This window comes from Dermacentor silvarum, chromosome 1, assembly GCF_013339745.2.
Source record: "Dermacentor silvarum isolate Dsil-2018 chromosome 1, BIME_Dsil_1.4, whole genome shotgun sequence".
Taxonomy (NCBI): Eukaryota; Metazoa; Arthropoda; class Arachnida; order Ixodida; family Ixodidae; genus Dermacentor; species Dermacentor silvarum.
The window spans coordinates 129,190,692-129,211,239 of NC_051154.1; the positions used below are offsets into that span (position 1 = coordinate 129,190,692).

General features: G+C 47.8%; 2 protein-coding genes across 6 annotated transcripts in view; one reads left to right on the forward strand and one right to left on the reverse strand.

Annotated features, from left to right (window-relative positions):
- The window catches only part of LOC119436018 (zinc finger CCCH domain-containing protein 18-like), a 188,029-nt gene that overhangs the window by 47,115 nt on the left and 120,366 nt on the right, over window positions 1-20,548 (reverse strand). For all 5 annotated transcript variants that reach the window (XM_049655203.1, XM_037702747.2, XM_049655204.1 and 2 more), the window contains 3 exons: window positions 11,069-11,218; window positions 8,095-8,184; window positions 7,941-8,009 (listed from right to left, as the gene is read on the reverse strand). In XM_049655203.1, coding sequence (XP_049511160.1) covers window positions 7,941-8,009; window positions 8,095-8,184; window positions 11,069-11,218 — 309 coding nt within the window. The remainder of the gene's footprint in view (window positions 1-7,940; window positions 8,010-8,094; window positions 8,185-11,068; window positions 11,219-20,548) is intronic.
- LOC119436024 (cytochrome c oxidase subunit 4 isoform 1, mitochondrial) overlaps window positions 1-20,548 on the forward strand; it is a 480,308-nt gene that overhangs the window by 37,610 nt on the left and 422,150 nt on the right. The window lies entirely within an intron of this gene.

A 20,548-nucleotide genomic window follows, 5' to 3' on the forward strand; every position in this document is an offset into this window, starting at 1 on the left:
CAACGCGTTTTGATGCGGTCGTAAGCCCAAGTGGCCAGCCGTCGCGTCGTCGTGAAATGCTTCTAACACTTGAGCGAGGTATGACTGGTACCCACCGGTTACCGGAAGGATGGTAGATTAATCGAAATAACGCTCCACCCTGAAGCTTAAAACGTGAAAGTTGTCGTCTTAAGCGACTGTTGGGGGGTCGTGCCAAGCCAGTAAGTCGGTCGATCAGCGTTCGGCAGTATGGGTCAGTATGCTGGAGTGAGACGAGGTCAGAGGACGGAAGAAAGTCAACTGAGGCAACCGCCTGTCCCGGGTTACTGGACGTGTGCTGAGACGTGTGGCTAGATGGGGACGTGCAGACCGAAGGTGAAGCATGGGCGTTTGGAGACAGCGGGCAGCGTGACAAAGCGTCGGCATCTTGATGTTGTTTGCCGGACCTATACGTGACAGTAAAGTCATATTCCTGCAAGCGCAGTACCCAACGGCCTAGGCGTCCAGACAAGTTTTTCAGGGACGACAACCAACAGAGAGCATGATGGTCGGTCACAATTGTGAAATGGCGGCCGTAGAGATAGGGTCGAAATTTTTGTATTGACCACACGATGGCGAGGCATTCCTGTTCTGTAATTGTGTAGTTGCGCTCAGCAGGAGAAAGAGTACGACTTGCATAAGCCACGACTTGCTCTTCAGATTTCTGATTCCACTGCAGCAGGACAGCGCCAATTCCATGCCCACTGGCATCAGTGTGTAGAATAGTAGGGGCGGTTGCATCGAAATGACGGAGCACGGGCCCTGACGTGAGAAGTCGTTTGAGGGTCTGGAAGGCGGCTTCACAGTCGTCCGACCACACAAAGGACGCGCTCGAAGTCAGAAGTTTGTGTAGAGGAGCGGCAATGGTGGCGAAGTCACGGACAAAGCGGCGGAAGTAGGACGCGAGTCCTATTAAGCTGCAGAGTTCTTTAAGGGGGGAGACGGGTCTTTGGGACCGGAAAATGGTGAAAAAGTCGATTTTTTTTATATGGCATTTTAGCGTTCTGCGAGCATTTTTCTATCTGTCTGCCAATTTTCACACGCCAGAAATCGGTAATTTATTCGTAATAACATTTCAAACAGCACGCGCGAGTCGAGCTCGCGCGGAATCCGACGCCAAAACGGCAGTTTTCTTTCGACGCAGAGCTGCCGTTTCGCAAACACCGTAGACGCCATCTTGGTCTCGTTTGAAAGAGCGTTTCTTCGTTTTGAAATTCCCGCTGTCGCCACTTCGTTTCACTCATTGGTTGTTTAGAAAAAAGCCAACAAAAAAAAAAGCAACATGCGCAATGCTATTGGCTACTGGGCGCACGTGAGGTCACGGAGCCATCTCATTGGCTGAGCGTGACCCGCGTTGTCTGCTTGGCGCGCCGCAACGCAAAAAAAAACGTGACAGTTGGGCCGCCATTTTGCCAGCACTTCGATCTGCGCGCTTACGACCAAAGCTCTCGCAATGCCTGGTTCAGCGCGAAAGTTCCATTCGCGGAATAAGTTTGGCAAGAAAAGGAAGAAGTCTTTGGCCAACAACTTCAAGGCTCGTCTACCACCGGGAAGCGTCGATGAAGAACGTGATGGGTCGCCAGCCGCCGCCGCCACCGATGTAAGCTTGTCGGGCGTCTGCAACGCTCCGACAGATAACAGCCGCGTCTGCGACGAAGGAAAGAAGCCGCTGCCGCGTCGATCAGCGGAACGCGCGGATGAAGATCGGGGCTCCGTGTCACCCACCCCAGCCGCCGACAAAGAGCGATTCGCCGAGTCGCCCGAGGCCGCTGACGGAGAATTAGGCCTCGCTGGCCAGCCGGCCTGCGGAGTTACGACAAACAGCGGCCGCGTGCGCCGCGATACTTTGATGCTGACGCCGTCAGATCTGCAGGCAAGGCAGACAAAAGCCGATACAAAACTGCGGGAACTTGCTTCAACCGCCGCGACGAAAAGAAAATTTGATTTTTTTGATGACAGCAAGGATGCACCGGCCAGCGCTGCTCCGACTCAACAGAGCGACGAGGAGAGTTTCTTCATTGCCGATATTCAGTGTTTGAGTGGACTGCTCGGCGTTCTAAAATGCAAATTTTGCGGCGGCGGCAACGTCAGCTTGTACAAACGCGAGAGAGAGTATGGCCTTGCCGTGAAAGTGTGTGTCAGCTGTGCAAACTGTGGGGACATCGCGGAAGGATGGAGTTCTCCGCGGGTGGACGGCGATCAGAAAGTGAATCCGTTCGCCGTGAACATCCTCGCCGCTCGAGCGATGCAGTCTACTGGCAATCGTCAAGCAGCAATGAATGACTTTTTTTCTACTATGAACATTTCCCATCGCGGTCTCCATAAAAAAAACGTGGCAGGGATATGTCAAACAAAAGTTGACTCCTGCAGCAACTCGCGCAGCCGAAAAAGTCACCAGCGAGTGCGCGACGTCAGTTCGGCAACTTTATAAAGAACTGGACATTCAAAACGCCAACAACATTGCCGTTTCATTTGACGGCTCGTGGATGACACGCGGGCACTCGTCTCACATAGGTGTGGGCGCGGTGATTGAACTCTTCACTGGGCTAGTGCTCGACTATGTTGTGTTGAGCAACTTCTGTGCCGGGTGCGAACGAGGGCCGAAGGAAAACGATCCAGCATATCAGACTTGGCGGGACAGCCACATGTGCCAGAAAAACACTGCAAAGAAAGCTGGCGAAATGGAGGTGGAAGCAGCTGTTCTCTTTTTTAACAGGTCTCTGAGAAAAAACGGCCTCAGATACACGACCATTCTTTCAGATGGTGACAGCCGCGCTTTCCATGCTTTGCAAGAAGCAGATGTATATGGCTTCATCAAAATCCAAAAAGAGGATTGTGTGAACCATGTACAGAAGCGCATGGGCACTGTCTTACGCAATTTGATTGCAAGGCACAAGGGAGGCAGCTCTGAAACCCTCGGAGGAAGGGGAAGGCTTACTGGCGACCTCATAACAAAGTTGAGCTCGTATTATGGCTGGGCCCTCAAATCTCACAAGGGAGATGTTGAGGCCATGCAAAGGGCTGTAATGGCGACATATCACCATGTAACTTCAAATGACAATGTGTCAAATCACAGCCTATGCCCGGCAGGCCCAGATTCTTGGTGCCGCCAAAATGCAGCAGCAGCAAAGGGGGAACCCGCTCCCAGGCACCATTACAATTTGCCACCGCATGTGTCTAAAGCTCTGCTACCGATTTATGAGCGCCTGTCGGAAAGAAAGCTTTTAGAAAGGTGCCAACGGGGTAAAACCCAAAACAATAACGAAAGCCTTCATTCCCTTATCTGGGCACTGGCACCCAAGGAACGCCATGCTTCACTGTTTACGGTTGAAGCTGCAGTTGCCGAGGCAGTGATGAAGTTCAACTGTGGCAATTTGAGAACCTCGTCGGGCATCCTGGAGGAGCTGAGTCTGAACCCCAGCCTCCCAAGCACCAGACGGATGAACGAGAAAGACAGGCACCGAGCGGCTGAGTCTACACGCAAGCATGCAAGCACCGAGCGTGTCCAGCAGGCACTAAAGAAGCGCCACTACAACGCTAAGCAGCAGTCAGACTATATCCCTGGTGGCTTTTAGCACCTGCATTGAAAAATATCCACATTCTACTTGTTATTTTTTAAATAAACTGTGTGCTATTTGTTTTTTGCACTTTTCTCAACATGTAAATTTATGACTCTTTTCAATTTTGAGGCCTACATATCTCAGCACCTAGGGCAGGTACAACAATAATTCTTTTTGCAATGGAAACCTAAATGCATACACAATCCAAGTATGCAAGCAGATTTTTGAGCACAAGCACTCATAATTAATTAATCGTTAAAATTATAACTGCATGGCAGGTGCTTTTCAAAGTGTAAAGTTTGTTGTGCTGTAAAATAGCTAAGAATGGCCAAATAAAAAAAGTGCTTGCATTATATCAATCTTCAGTCATTAGTCTATTCAGCCATAGCTTAAATATAATTTTTAATTAAACACTTTTTTTCCTATTGTGTCCTTAAACAATGGAAGATGAACTTCAGTTATCTCAGGAACAAAATAACTTACTGGAAAAGTAATTACATATTTGAAATCAGCAGAAAAAACTACACAAGCCAGTGCAGTTCCATTAAAATTGATGGATAAATAAAGAAAAAGTGTCTAAAATGAGTCTGTCCCCTTAAGTGTGGTTGGTGGCGGAAATTGCAGCACTGCAGTGATTTTATCGGGATCAGGCTGGATGCCATGCTTACTGACGACGTGGCCCAATACTTTAATGCTTCGGCTTGCAAAGCGGCACTTTTTAGTATTGAGTTGGAGACCAGCCTTTGCTAGACACGTCAGAACTTGGTCTAGACGTTGTAGGTGCTGGGAGAAACTCGACGAAAAGATGACAATGTCGTCCAAGTAACAAAGGCATGTCTTCCATTTTAAGCCACGGAGTACTGTATCTATCATACGTTCAAACGTAGCTGGTGCATTGCACAGTCCAAAAGGCATCACGTTAAATTCGAAAAGGCCATCAGGTGTAGCAAACGCAGTCTTTTCTTTATCTTGCTCATGCATTGGAATCTGCCAATATCCTGAGCGCAAGTCGAGGCTCGAGAAATACTCGGCACCTTGTAAGGTATCCAAAGCATCGTCAATACGAGGCATAGGATAAACATCCTTGCGGGTAATTTTGTTTAGCGCCCTATAATCGATGCAAAAGCGCACAGAACCATCCTTTTTCTTAACAAGCACAACAGGAGAAGACCAAGGGCTTGCTGAAGGCCTTATAATGTTGCGTGTCAGCATGTCGTTCACTTGTTCTTCTATAACTTTTCGCTCCGAAGGTGACACACGGTACGGGCGACGGCGAATGATGCGAGAGCCGTCTGTTTCAATTCGATGAGTAGTTACAGTGGTCTGACCCAGGCCTCGCGAAGAAACGTCAAAACAAGCTGCATGCTTCATTAAAATGGTGAGGAGTGCATCAGTCTGGGCCGGATTGAGATCTCCACTCAAGGTGGCCTTAATAGCACTAGTGTGGCCTTCTGCGGGCGTACAATGCGCGGAAGATGTGGCAGGCGAAACACTGACGACACATACCGGCGCAGCGTCGGCGAGCTTGGCGACGGTAGACCCTTTGGGCAGTAGTAGTGGCTCAGGAGTCGTATTAAAGGCTGTGAGGTTGGCATAGCCACCTCACAGCAATCGCGCATACGGTTGGCAATCGCGAATACGGTTTTGGTTTTGCATCCGACTGCACCACGCAAGCAATTTTCAGCCCAGTTGTCTTGGGGGAAGAAAAGCAAAAGGGGATGTGCATTATAACTTGGTAAATATTGTCGTCAGACATTGTGAGCTACAGTTATCGCTTCAAAATCTTCCTAAGGCACGAAGGAAGATTATTTAGGAGTAGAAACTCCTGTCAGCAAGGGTGCTCGCGTGCAACCAGATAACGTCACATTAGTATGCGCCGACGGGGACGCATGCAGTGGCGGCGCCTTGCGGCGCGTCATGCAAGCAGCAGCGAAAAAAAAAAAAAAAAAGAAGCCCAGCGTGCATTGTCTTCGGCGGCGCCCGACACGTGTCTCCCGCTCAAAGTGGACGGCAAATGACACGGGCGTTTGGCGGTCACTTCAGCGTGGACGCCGTAACATTGTTTTTTTGGGCCTTTAAGTCAAACAGCAACTGTTCTTGTCGGTGTCTGTTCGAGGGCTGTAATACTAACAGCGCTGGTACGTGCAGTGCACCCTTGTTCGGAATTTGCTAGCCTAAGATGGGATGCAGGTGGGACGCCTGAGTGCCCTCAGTAGAACTGGAGCAACGCGCGTGGCCACGAACGGGAGCAACACACGTGACCGGTTGCCGTGGCAACCAAGACTGCAATAATTTCTTTCTAAACCAAGACTGCGATAATTTCTTTCTGGGCTGCCAGCATGATAGTGGCTCCGCGGGCTTGTGACATTTTCCGATCACTGCAACTGGCGGAGTTTTCACTCCTAAAGGTTTCTTGCTCCGTGTCCCAGGGCTAGCCGAAAATAGGCGTTTTCGACAGGTGATTTGACGTGTGTTCAATGCCTTCACTGTCCACTAAGCTCTGCCGAGACAGACACTGCCGCTAAAGGGGTCACTATTGGCGTCACCACAGGGATCAGGCGCCTGTGTGCTGACTGGCCAAGCTTGAATTATCAAGCGAAGACCACCTTTAGGATAGAAATAAACATTTGGGCCCATAAGAAATGCATGGGCACCGGATGGGTCGTTGGGCGGGCTCGCATTAAGCAAAAAATCGAATTAGAGTCGCCAACCTATCGATAAATCGGACACCGATAATCCGGACATGCTTGGTAATTTGGACAGCTTCGCGGCACCGCCAATGGCCCCATAGACTTCATGTGTAAAGACGACCGATGTTTCGGACAGCCGCCAGCTCCACATTCAATACCGGCTGTGTCCGTGACTGCAGCGTACGCGGATCATGCCGCCATTATCTCCTCCGGCAACCTCGATGAGACACGAAGCATGGCCTCAGAGATGCGAGACATCTAGTGTGGCCTCAAGGATTACACGTAAAATGGTAATCCCCAAGGCCTCGTCTCGGTCGCAGCACTACACCTCAGATTAAATTACAAATGCTGATCTTGGAGGCTTTGCCTGAATTGCGAGGTCACATCAACATTGCAATCATCCCACCCTAGGAATTCTGGCATCCTAGCGCATGGCCCGCTCTTGCCATTCTGTTTGTTTGTTTAGTTGGCGTTACAGACAGCGCTCTGCTGGCTCCATGAAGTCTTCCTCGTGAAGTTATAGACAGGCTGCGTCAAATGGTACCAACAATCCCCCTCACAGTCCGACTCCGAATGAGTCATGAGTCGCAGTCCGAATGACCCCGACTCCGCAACTGAAGAGCCTGAACTGCCGCCAACCACAATGAGCTCAAATGCGGAGATCATTGATGACATGATAGGCTGCGGTGTGCCGATTCCTGCCGCCATTGCATTTGAAGACTTTGCAGACATCGACAGCGCGGTGTTGTGTGCCGAACTGAATGATGACGAAATAATTGAGCAAGTTCTCCTACCGTCAAACAGCTACTCTAACTCTGATGATGATGTGCCGTGTGGATCTGACTCGAGCCTCTGCAGTCCTTGCATCAGCGTACAGCGACAAAAGAAATCGGCAGAAATATAGGCGCACTTGGTTGCACATAAGCGGAAGTGGCTGCAGCAACGAATTGACCACTTGCTCCTTCCACAGGCGCATTAAAATGCAAATAAAATTATCTTTTTGGGCACATTAGTTTTTTCAGACATCCGATAGTTCGGACTTATTTACGTTCCCCGTGAAGTCCGAATTATCGGTCGTCGACTGTATCTGGAGTCGAATTAATGTAAGCCTACTGTACCAGCAAGTCCAATGCCTGATGCTGTGCAGTTAATTTGAAAATTTCCGTAAGAATCACAAAGCACAGTTCCAATCATCTCACACATACATTATGCAATAAAGTACAGTGGAGCTCAATTTGGCTTTTTAAAGGTTTCCTTAAAGCAAAAGTAAGTGTGCATTGAGGCACACCATTGCATCGCCGCAAGCCATTCTGGCTACTTGTGGTTTCCCTTAAATTTGGTAAAGGGGGTCTTAATGAAGGTCAGAATACCCACTTCCCCCCTTAACCGAACGGTCACACACCATGCACCTCTGATCTGATGTTTTCAATCCTCGCAGTGATCAGGGCAGCATAGGTGTACATTAATCTGGCTTATCACGTTGCTCTTGAGTAGATAAAGAACACACTTGTTGCGCATGCAATGCCTCTCGGTACCACAGTAGCCAGCACACTTGCAAGATGTCACACACACACGTGCTGTTGCTGCTCACATTAAAGTAGCCATAAATTTATCCGATGTGCAAATCTCTCTTGACCATACCACTATAGACAGAACACTGCTATAAACATACCTGTCATAACTGGAGTACGAGCTTCGAGAAGAAGAGCTGCGGGAATAACTGTAGGATGACCTTGATGACCTGAAGGATAAATATAAGCAAGATAAACAGAAGGCACGGACATCAACAGGGTGCTACAGGTGAAGAAGCATGAGGAAAGTCTTACCGGGATGAAAATGACCTTGAGGAACAGTTCGAAAAGGACCTGCGATTACGACCTCTGGATCTACTTCTGCGACCCTTGGGTGTCTTTGACCTGGCCAAGAGGGCAAATATGTATATTAATTTGCCGTGTTGCATCAAGCAATAACAAAAACATGACAGGTAAGTGCTTACAGACCTGCCAACCTCAGAATTTGAAGAATATTGCAGATAAGGTAAAAAAATACTAAGATTTTGTCAATTCAACGCTATTTATTCTACATTCAATACCATTCAACATGCTCACTTAAATTTCCAGGCTATATTCAGTAGGGATGGTGTGATCAGGCGCTTGCTCTATTGCCATAGTTAGAATCACCTGTGCCATATATAAAGGTATTGATGAAGTTTACTCAAAATATTAGGGTGCACGAATATTCAAAACCTTTGAATAACGAATCAAATGGTAGCAGTTGAAAAATTCACATACATTTTTAATAGATTTCAAATACTTAATGTCATCAACTGCACACGCAAAAACAAGAAATTTAAGCAAAAAATTAATATATCTTTTATCCTATCCACAGTGGACGTAGTAGAGTACACCGAGTCACTCGGGGAGCATTAATATTCTTGTAAAACCACTATCAGTCGCAACAAAAAATTAGCTTAGACATGGCATTCAGTAGTGGGTATTGTTTGGCACTAATTTATACACTTACTGGAAGTTTACCAACAAAGGGGCTGCTGGACTGGGGTGTTTGTGTCGCCTTCGTATGCTACACTTCAGTTCGGCAATCACATCTCTTACCCACGATGGCGAACACATACCAGCTAACGGGGAACGTTTGGAGCCCACTTCTGGCAGCAAGCAAGTTTGGCCATACAGTAAAATCTTGAAGAGACACGATTACAAGGGACACTCGGTTATAAGAGACATTTGAAAATGGTTTGGTTGGTCTTCCTATGTTGGCCATGTTAACAACATCGCATACAAAAGACATGGTTACAAGAGGCACTCGGTTACTAAGGACAACTTTTTGAGGTCCCTAGAGTAAATTCTTCACTACAGTCAAACCTTGTTAATACGTAGTTGGCCGGGAACAACGTTTAGGTACGCACTAAACGATGTACGAATTAACAGCCAATGCCAGTTTAGCAGCTACTTACCGGCTGGAAAAGAACTACGTCACGATGCTCTCAAACGCACGCACTTAGACAGGCTTCATTTGCGGGTAGGCAGCAAGAAATCGGTAATCTTCATTTGCCATCGTGGCGGCCTTGCCGCGACAAAGGCATCTTCGAACTCGATAAGGCGGCGAGCCGGTTTGTCCATGAGGCCCTGCTTACTAACTAAATTACCAACCACGGTGTAACACGTGCGCAAGTAAACATGAACAGGTCTCGCTCGATGAACGCGGAAATTCGCTCTCAAAACTGGAGTGAGGAGGCACGGCAGCAGCAGCGAGCGGCACTCTCGCTTCAACACGAACTAGACGTCGAAAGCACAGCGCATACCAAGCTACCGGCACTAGCTGCACTTTGTCTGCAGATCACTGTCAAGATGAGGCTCGCACATGCGCACACTTTTTCCACGTTGCAGATCGCTTTCAAGATACGGCGTGGCCGTCGTCGAAGTAAACTCCTCCCTTTCTCGCCTCCCCCGCCGTGCCTCGTGCGCGACAGAAGGCACAATAATTGCATTTGGATAGGAATGAAATGGAAAAACACTAATGTACTGAGGTATGGGAGAATGATTGAAGTATCCCAGATGGTCAAAATTAACTTCCAGCCTCTGCTATCACTAGGGTGTCTCACATAGCCCCCATGTACCTCTGGGACTCATCAATTAACAAAAACGAAATTCTAGGTGAAGCTAAAGTAATCAACCATTGTTCTAAGGTGTCGAAAGTGCCACATTTTCTAATAAGAGAGCCACCATGAAAAAAAAAAAAAAAGACGTTACATACAGCAGGACTGGTGGTGCCACTGTGTAAATATATATCTAGCTCTTCTCACAGAACGTGAATTATTTATAATTAATAAATTGTCAACCAATGGGCAAAAAAATTTATTTGTTTGCACATTTCAACATGAACAAAGTTTCAGTTTGGCCAATTTTATCGAATTTTTTTACAGAACTCTATAGTGCTGCCTACCTAACAACAGACTTTTATGGGAGCGTGGTGTCCTCTCTGCCTGGCTCTCCAATTCAAGGTAGGCAGTAGTGCCTAGCAAAGCATGACCTATCAGACCACTGGATTGCAAGCTCGGCTACGTATGAACCATTTGTAGTCAGTGATTTGAATGTAGTGGACCAATTCTTAGAAACTTTCTCTGTGGCTAACTCATACTGAAGAAAAATGTGAGACTTCCAAATCATCAACCTTTTCTCGAATTATTTATGATGCAATAATGCACATTTGTGCAACTCCCACAAGTGACACATGATTGACCACAGGGTGTATACAAGTAGAACTGCAGCAACACAATGCAAATGGGACTGTTGAATAGCAACGGAAAAATGTATCTTGAGCTGAGGCTCCCCCCTGGTCACTTTTACTAAGCAACAGCAACATAATGCAAATGGGACCGTGGAATAGCAACTGTAAAATGGAGCTTGAGCTGAGGCTCCCTGCTCATCACTTTTACTAAGCAATAGCAACATAATGCAAATGGGACCGTGGAATAGCAACTGTAAAATGGAGCTTGAGCTGAGGCTCCCTGCTCATCACTTTTACTAAGCAATAGCAACATAATGCAAATGGGACCGTGGAATAGCAACTGTAAAATGGAGCTTGAGCTGAGGCTCCCTGCTCATCACTTTTACATACTCAGTATCACTTCAGCAAACCCTGCACAAACTCTTTACACAATCACTGAAAAGCAGCACTAAAAGACCTTCCTATCTTGTCCCATCTTCTAGTGCTGCTTTTTGGTGATCATGGAGTCCGCCAGTCTATTCTTTACACATGTTTCACTAAAGTGCAGCCACTGACCTCCTCCAGGGATCCCGCCACTCATCAGGCCGTGAACGATTGACAGGTGGAGGCGGGGCTTCTTGAAAGCGCTCCTCCCGCCAACGTGGTTCCCTTTCAGAGCCACCTCCGTGTGGTCTATCAGGTCGAGTGCCATGTGAATAGCTACCTCTGGCAGGGGAGACACGTGTAACAATGCATTAGGTGGTGAAACTTGAAAAGGATACACAAAATTTCAGGTCTCACTTTCTAAGCATCGAATTACATTCTGCTGCTAATTGTAGACCAGAATGTAAAATTCTCAGATGCATGCCAAATCTTTATTGACAAGCTTTCTCTGTTGTATAGCTGTGATAACCTGAGGGCAAGGGATCAACCTAATACCACAGAAGAGCGCGAAAGACACTAAAGGTGGCCTGTCTGGTGTTGAAAGAACAAAAACTTGTTCGATACTGTTGCTTAAACCATTGGAGTGCCGGGTTTTTTTTGTTTGCGCACTAGTTGAGAGGACATTTCATGCTACATAGAAACTGTTTCTTCGTACTTGCTTTCCTCCAACGCAGAATTCATCAACAGTTTACAAATGCCTTCATCTGTCAAAGTGCAGACAGACCTGCCACACTCGTTTGCCATGGCTGTCCTGCTGACAAGCTCTGACAGAGCACTGAGATATAAGCTCCAACTACTATTAAAAATGTAACTTGCAAGTTTTAGGTGTTTTTACAATATCTGTATAGATTGTACAACAGGTACATAATGTTAATTTTTGCATGAGTTGCCTACTCAAGAGGCAGGGAATGCACTCAAAAGACAAAACGAGTAAACTCACAAGTGGCATTAAAGGGGAATCTTTCGCGAGCATTTTCTTGATAATTTTTTGAATAGGTGAAATAACTAATTTATGTTGAATTACCTCGATTAAGCCAGTCGGGAGTAGAAAAGGGATGCCAAGCAAGCAGTGACATGCAAAGAGTCGATCCAGGATATACTCAACTCGACAGGGATCGCAAAATACAGTACACCCCGTTAACTCGAGCAGAAAAGACTGGAAAAATTTCGATGTAAATGAAATCATGAAAACTATGGGTGTGCGAATATTCAAAAAGTTCGAATATTATTGAATAATATATTTTTATATTCGTATTCGATTCAAAAATACGTATTCGAAAATGTTCGAATTTTCATCCAATCGAATATTCAAATCAAATCAAATATATTGCTGGCTGTGCTGATGCAAACACGGTTCTTAGCATTTGTTTCTATCTAATCTAAGAATATTGCAGCATACTGTGCAGAATTTTGTGATCTCGTGCTGCTAGTGAAATTGCGCCTGTAAAGCACACTTAGCCACTAGACGTCTAAACTTTGCGGGAAAGCCAGCCTCTCAATAGCAAGGGGCACGGGTTTGCGGACAGCGAGGGTGCACACCTTTCTTTTGTTTTGCAGCGCCACTCCCAATCCTGAGCTTATTGCTTGACAGCAAGTGCAATGAGTGACGACAGGCACGGAGTGAAATGCCTCCCAGTTCACGGGAATTTGATGCGGTATAATAAGACACAGGCTGGCAAGCACAGCTAGGGGCAATTAATAAATTATGCAAATTAACATGAGCCAAATACACAATGCTTTAGTATAATGGCTTACTAGTCCAGTTTTTTAACATTGACAATGTAATTGCAATGGTCCAACATAACAAATTAATCCAACTTGATAATAAATGCATGTGCATATCATTATTCAATATTTGATTCGATATTCAAAGCTAAGTATTCGTATTCGAAAATTTTGATATTCGAACATCCCTAATGAAAACAAGCCTGCTGGCTGCAGGAAGACCACATGAAGCCTTTCCAAAATGCCCGCCAGTAACATTCTCCATCACTTTCGAATGCATCGGCACCAGACACGTCGGTGTCTACGTACAATGGCATTACTGGCACTGTACCAAGACAGCATGCTTGGCACAGAGTCAAGATGACTGATCCTAATACAAAATTTAATAGCATAACCGCATCTAGATATCCAAAAAACTGATGCTGCTACTTTCTGCACTCTAATGAATTCCGAATAAATTCACTTTGAAAACGGAAACTGAACTATGGAACAGCGTAATTGCCACACCTTTACAGCAGACGCCCACGAGTGACGAGGCATTTACACCTCAACGTTGCCCGAGTATGAAGCAAGCGTCTTTATCAAGCCGCCATCTCATTGAAACACTGTGGGCTCACATGCTGGCTTTTTTGGATGCACCGCATGGGCTGATCACACCTGCTAAAGTGTTCATTGGTTCCTGTGACGCATCACTGACAGCATCATAAATGTGTTTGTGGGGGTGGGGAGTGAGGGGGGAAGCAACGAATTTGGCTCTCCGCTGCTGTGAGAAGCCACAACAAAGTTTTGGACGCTAGCTGAACCCAAAAATGCCGTTTGCGAAAAGCCCGGCAGCACAGACATCTCCAATTTGGCATCTCGGAACCTCTGCGTGAAAAGATAGAGTGTCATTTACAATTTTTTGTGGAATGCGTATCAGACAGGAAGGCCTTTTGCGTTCTTGGTGCGACTCGGCAATCTGCTCTTGCTGATAACAAACAGCCGAAGTTTGAACGAGCCATTCATAATTGCAGAGAGCAAAACTGAGACACGCACCTTGCTCATTTTTCCTGTATGGCATGTACTGCGGCTATCAGATTCAATATCTTGTTTGAGAGCATCAACCAAAACAGTAGCGTTTCGAATTTGTTGGTATTTAAATATTTCTAACAGCGTGAGGGGCGATTGCGTCCTCGTTAGATGAAGCGCTATATAACGAAGCATGCTTATCCGCAATCATGTAATTTCAACATCATGAAAATTTTGATGCTGCAAAGCAGTAAGAAGGCATTAGGTAAAGATACCGTGGGCACCAGTGGTTAAATGGTTGAATTACGTGCCTATATTTGTGGACACAGTACCACGCTCAGCAATGTAGTCGAGTGCGGTGTCGGAGTGACAAAAGCTTACTTAACTAAAGCTCACAGTACGTACAAAGCACAGATCCTGTGTGCGATGTGCAGCAGAAGGCACTGCCTATGAAAAACAGTGTAAGCACATTGCACGAACATTTATGCACAGTCCAACAGGACAGGCTGCCGGGTGCTAGGATACGGAGCTAAGTAAACGAGCTTTCCTTTATTGGGGGTGTGCAATTACTTTAAATTTTGATTACGAATCGAATAGTCTCTGCTATTCAATTTGTATTCCAGTAGAGAATTTATTATTTGAAACTGAGAATACAGCCGATGCTCGTTACAATGGACCGTAATACAGTAGAACCCGTCTTACAGTCGAACCCACTTATAACGATACCGGTTTTAACAATATATCGGTTATAACAATGAAGCTGCTGCACCGTCAACTTTTGTATGTTTTCTATGGTGAAATAGCCCACTTACTACAATGCTCCCAAGCCGCATTATCGGTTATAATGACGTAGTCTGGCTACTGGGTGTCCGTGCCGAAAGAGAATGGAATGCGAAATCCTTGAAAAGAAAAAAGAAAATGAGAAATTCGAGCCGCTGCACGTCGCTGTGCGCTGTTTTCCAGCCTTCTCTGCATCGCCAGCCTCATGCGCCTCTCTCCCGTCGCTATTCTGCCCCTCCGAATACATACTGGCTGCGCCCATAGTTCTAAGCCGCGCCACCCTCCGAAACAAGAATGAACCGCGCCAACTGTGCATTCCTGCCTAAGGATAAAGTTGCTCATGCTCGTCTTCGTTGGTTGTGTCGAAGTCGTTCTGGGCCACGGGGTTATGCCCGCTTCACGGCCTCGTTTGACTCGCCGCCGAAATGGAAGATGGCTGATCCACCCGCTGATCGGTAATGCATGACGTTGCTGGTGAAAAAAAAGTGCACTACTACAGATTTGGAAACGAAGTGCTGCGAACCGATGAGGTGATCGTCGCGAACGTGCTCGCATCGGATAGTGACGGTGACAGTGACGATGGCAGCGATGACGCGGTAGGACAGGCTGCCTCAACGTTGTCCTCGCAAGAGGCCCTGCAGATGATTCAGCCCCTTCAGGGCTTCGTTTCTGCGAGGGACCTTCGCGAGATAAGGATGTCGGCAAGCTTCGCCTCAAGCAAGCAAAGCTGACTGACATGGGGTTTTCTCTGGCAAGCCCGTGAGAAGTTCGTGGCAAGATGCTTGTGGCGATCTCGCCCGAGCGTTTCTTCTGGATTACTCAAGCTGAGAGACTACCGCGGCAACCTTCTCACATTCTTTAAAAGGCCCCTTTTGAGGCAACCAAAGCGATGCCTTGGCAAAGCTCGTATATGACTTGACGCCCGTGACCCCGCCTTGCAGTTGTTATAGCAGTGCCCTATTTAACACCGACAGCCGTGGCTTGTTACACGCGATCGGAGCACACAGGAAGCAGAGTTAAACAGTTAAATGAGTCAACTCAATCAGTAGCCGGATAGAGGATGGTGTTGGGGATGTGCACTGGCCTCTCCACTATATTATAGTTTTCTCACAACAGCTCTGCCATCCCCCTATTTTGATTTTTTTTCATGCAGCCCGGTTATAACAATTATCAGTTGTAACAGGGAATTTTCGTGGCACTTGAATATTGTTATAAGTGGGTTCGACTGTAATATGCTTTCCACAGGAGTGCGAGGAAAAAAATAAATGTGACACTACCAGGCAAACGTTATGGGAACATGTTAAATATTAAAACAAAGACACTATGGACAGCTCAGTCTCTAAAGGATTTACAGTAGCTGATCACCATGTGGCTTCTATGGGGACCGCGTAAATGCCCAAAATAATGGATTTGGCAGAGAATGGCTGAAAAAGGCGAGGTGTCATTTTCTCAGATTATTCTCGGTGATATACCATATGCCGTTAAACCTGAATAAAATGAAGTTGGTAAAATTGCAATTTTTTTCATTATATCGAAATTTCGTTTGATTGGAATTCGACCTTTTATGGAAATAAGTAACGTCAACAATGAATTTTTCTTATGCGAATGGGGCCGCAGAATTTCAGAATTATTGGGCAATTGGAAACAGCAAACTTGAATGAGAAAAAAATCTACTTTGTTGAATTTGAGAGTCGGCGACAAAAGATATGGTTTCCTGCTGTGTTAACAATATCTTCACATCGGTGGTACAAAGCGAAGCCAGCCACACTTTCGCATCCACTCCGCCTCCGCAGCTGATAGTGTCGCCTGAGCGACTGCCTCCTAGATCGCATAAGGCCAGTGCACTTCACACCGTGATGTCATGCTACCTTGCCTGACTGCCAGCGAATCTAATAGGGACACTCCCGAGAAAGCCGTGTTGACTTTGACGTCACCGCTTTCGTCACGCCGGACTTGGGAATAGAAATTTCAGTCCAAGTAGCATGACATCGTAAAGCAGCGTGCACAAGCCTGCTATCTAGGAGCCACTCTTGCCTGAGAGGGGAGCGAATGCTTCATCTCTGAAACTTGAGGTAACGCAACCTCCAGTACTTAATGCGTGGGAAGATAGTGCAGGTGATGTCATGCCATCTTGGTACGCCCACTCATTGCACACACAGCAGATTACAGTCAAACCTCGTTCATAGGTAGTTGGTCGGGAACAACGTTTAGGTACGCACTAAACGATGTACGAATTAACCGCCAATGCCAGTTTAGTGGCTACTTACCGGCCAGAAAATAATTACGTCACCAAGCTCTCAAACACACGCACTCAGACAGCCTTTTTTTGCGGGAAGGCAGCAAAAAATTAGTAATTTTCACTTGCCGCCGTGGCGGCCTTGCCGCGACGACAGCATCTTCGAACTCGATAAGGCCGCGAGCAGGTTTGTCCATGAGGCCCCGCTTACTCACTAAATTAACAAGTGTCACATGTAAGAGGCCGCCTGCGGCGCGAAAAAGAAGAGCACGTGATGCACGGTGTTCGGAACGCCACGAGCTCTCGAGGCGCGTGAGCCGAGGCGTAATCGGGGGATGAACGGCGCTGTCCGTTGATTATCGACGTGGCTCCAGGCCAGGAAGGTCGCATCGCCAGCTACGCTCTGGCGGCGGGAGACTTGGGGGTCTGGCCGAGCCCGTGACGTTGGCCGTCCAAGGTGTGGCCGTCGACCTCGGCAAGTTCGAGCGAGGCTCCTGGACTGGCTGCAGTCTCTCACGGCAGGACTGGGCACCCCAGAGAGGATCCCTCTTCTGCGGCAGACCGGCACGTTCGATTCTCCGCGGGACGCCCTGTTGGCACTCATGAAGTTGCGACGCATCCCGACGCTAGGCCTATCCAGGTGGGCCTAAGCAACGCCGAGCGCCGTCACTGAAGAATTACTGACGAGCTCATCCGCGATGAAGTACCGACGAGCTCACCGTTGATAAAAGAGATGACGTGACGACTACAAGGTGACTACATCATCAACGAGAGCATCAACTGCTTGGGAAAAAGAGCAGACAAGCCGGAACACACATGCAACGACGGGTGCAGCAAGGTGACTCTTTGTAGCGTTTCAGGCGTGCATTTCAGCGAGATAGGACAGGGTTGCCCGACTTTGATGGATTAGCCGCCACAGACAAGCATAGGCGCAAAGTAGAATTTGTATAGTGCACGAAGCTTTAAGTTGTAGTTGTATTTGTTTGCTATCTTTTAGTATGCTTGATTTTTAGTTTGAGGTTTTTTGGTTTTGAGTTTGCGTGTAATTAAAAATCTGTTTGCTGTGTTGCCATGCGCCTGCCTTCTCCATCTCTTCTAACATCCGCACGCCTCCGAGATCGGTGACAAAAACATCACAACAAGCATGGTGTAATGCGTGTACTGGTAAACATGAACACATCTCGCTCGATGACCGCAGAAATTCACTGTCAGAAAGCTCAGTGAGGAGGCGCCGTAGCAGCAGCGAGTGTGCAGTCTCTCGCTTCAACGCGAACTAGACATCGAAAGCACAGTGCATACGAAGCTACCGGCGCTAGTTGCACTTTGTCTGCAGATCGCTTTGAAGATGAGGCCTGTGCAGGCGCGCGCTTTTTCCACGCAGCAGATCGCTTTCAAGATACGACGGCCGCCGCCGAAGTAAACTCCTCCCTTTCTCGTCTCCCCTGCCGTGCGCGATAGAAGCAGCGTGCTTCCGCTCCGCCTTCCTCCCTCGTGCGTGCGCGAGATAAGCGGCTGACCCTCGCAAGCTTTTGCTCGCACATACAGCGCAGGGCGCACGGCAATGATGTGGCCGTGTTTGGACTTTATGCGGAACCTCAAAGTGACGTCCACGGTGACAGCAGAAATGCGCTTCGCAATAAAATGTGCTTCTGTGTGGTTACTACTTAAATTGGATTCGACGGCGACAGCGAATTCGCACCCCCTATTGGCGGCTTCTTCACGTTACCGGGAACTAATCTCGAAAGCCATGCTTTTGTGCGCGGCAATCGGCAACAGCTGTATGAGCAGGAAATACGTCACGGTGGCCATATTTTAAGTTCACTATCACTGGCGGCTGTCGTCCAGGCGTCGCAACTCGAGAATCGAATGTCTGCGCACATGAGATTTTGTGCCTGTGTGTGTAGATAAAAAACAAAAATAGTACGCACTAACCGTTTGGTAGGCAATGAGCAACTACGGCTTAAGCGGTCAGCCAATACATAGGGTTCAATAGGGGCTGGGTGGGGGGAATCTTCGCGATTACGTTTAAACTGCAATTATACATTAAGGGGGGACGCGGCTTTCGCATCGCGAAAAATGGCTAAAAAATCGATTTTTTTGAAAATCACATTTTCAGTTTCTGTAACTCTTATTCTATCTGATTCCGAAATATCATCACTGAAAACCAAGTAGAAGTGCTCTAAAAAAATTCTTGTATCAGCCAAGGTGCCGAAAAATTGCACGGAAATCGCGAAAAAAACGGCGTTTTTCAAGCCACGATATCTCCGGAACGGCGCAGCCGAGCGCCGCCATCTTGGTCTCGTTGGAAAGCGCATTTCTCCGTCTTCAAATCTGCCGCTTCAGCTATCTCCTCCATACAGAAACAAGCACACAAAAAGCAAATGATTGAAGGTCGTGCCGGAGCCACCGATTGGCCGCGCCCGCCACGTGACTCCAGCGCGGTTCGCCATTGGTCCGGTGCTCGCTCCGTGATGGCGTCGTCTGCTCCGCTTGTTGCGGTCTCCTCGCGAGCTCCGGACAGTTTCCGTAATCTCGACGAGTGTTAAAGCGGGCGCTACGCGGACATCGCAGTAGCGTGGCCGATTCCGCTTTTTGTGGATGTCTCAGACCCGCGGCTAAGCATTCCGAGCATCGGTGACGCGGACTTCGCGACCGAGCTTCGGGCACGGAATGCTCGGACACGCGGCTAAGCCTTTCGCGCGTAGGCGTCTCCGACTCGGCGATGAAGCACATCGCGCGCGGACTTCTCGGATCCTTGCCTAAGCATTTCGTGCGTTGGCGCCTGCGACTGCGCGACTAAGCAAATCGAGCGTCGACTCCTCGAGCCCGCGGCTACGCATTCCGCGCGTCGGCACATCGCTCAACAAGTGTCGACTTCTCGGACTCGCGGCCTAGGCACTTCGCGCGTCGGCACCTCGAGCGTCGACTCCTCGAGCCCGCGGCTGGGCATTTCGCGTGTCGGCACATCGCTCATGGAGTGTCGACACCTCGAGCGTCTATTCCTCGGACCCGCGGCTAGGCATTTCGCGCGTCGGCACCTTGGACTGCGCGATTGAGCTTACCGAGCGTTTGGACCCGCGACCAGGCATTTCGCGCATCGGCACCTCGGACTGCGCGACTAAGCTCGTCGAGCGTCTATTCCGCGGACCTGCGACCAGGCATTTCGCACATCGGTACCTCGGACCCGCGACTTGGCTCATCGCGCGCCGACTCTGTTATCGTAATGCCACGATATCTCGTAACAATACCTATCATACCACCCCTTTAATTCATAAAGAGAACCTCATCATGAGCTCTATTCACTAGGCCACTTGGGCTGGCACAGACACCTGGCTGCAGAAGTGAGGCATGATACAAAAGTACAGGCAGGAAAGCACCTAGCAGCTGCATTGCTGCCTATCTATCAGTGGCTCTCCTAACATCCATAGCTATTGTCAATGGAAGATGATCCAGAACGCTGCTGAGAGCCTTCATTCAGTAACATGGTCGATTCTACCAAAAGAAAACAATGCCTCACTGACTGTACTAGAGACTGCTATCAATGAGGCAGTCTGCAGGTACAACGCTAGAACTACTGTATATTTATGCCCACATAGTTCTGCACCTCACTTCGTTTGAAACCCAGGCACCATGCTCTTTGTAGAGCAGCAGTAAAGAATGCCATACAAACATGAAAAACGCAGAACAAAGGCACAGCAGATCAGAGGCCACATGTCCAAGAAGCCCCACATCACAAAACACATCAAAGATTACAAATTTGGTGCGTTTTAGAGAACTGAAGAGAAGGTGAAACTTTGAGAGCCGTTTTCTCAAAACTGTTTTTTCGCCTTTCTGCTCAGTTTCTGGAGCTGATTTCTTCGTTA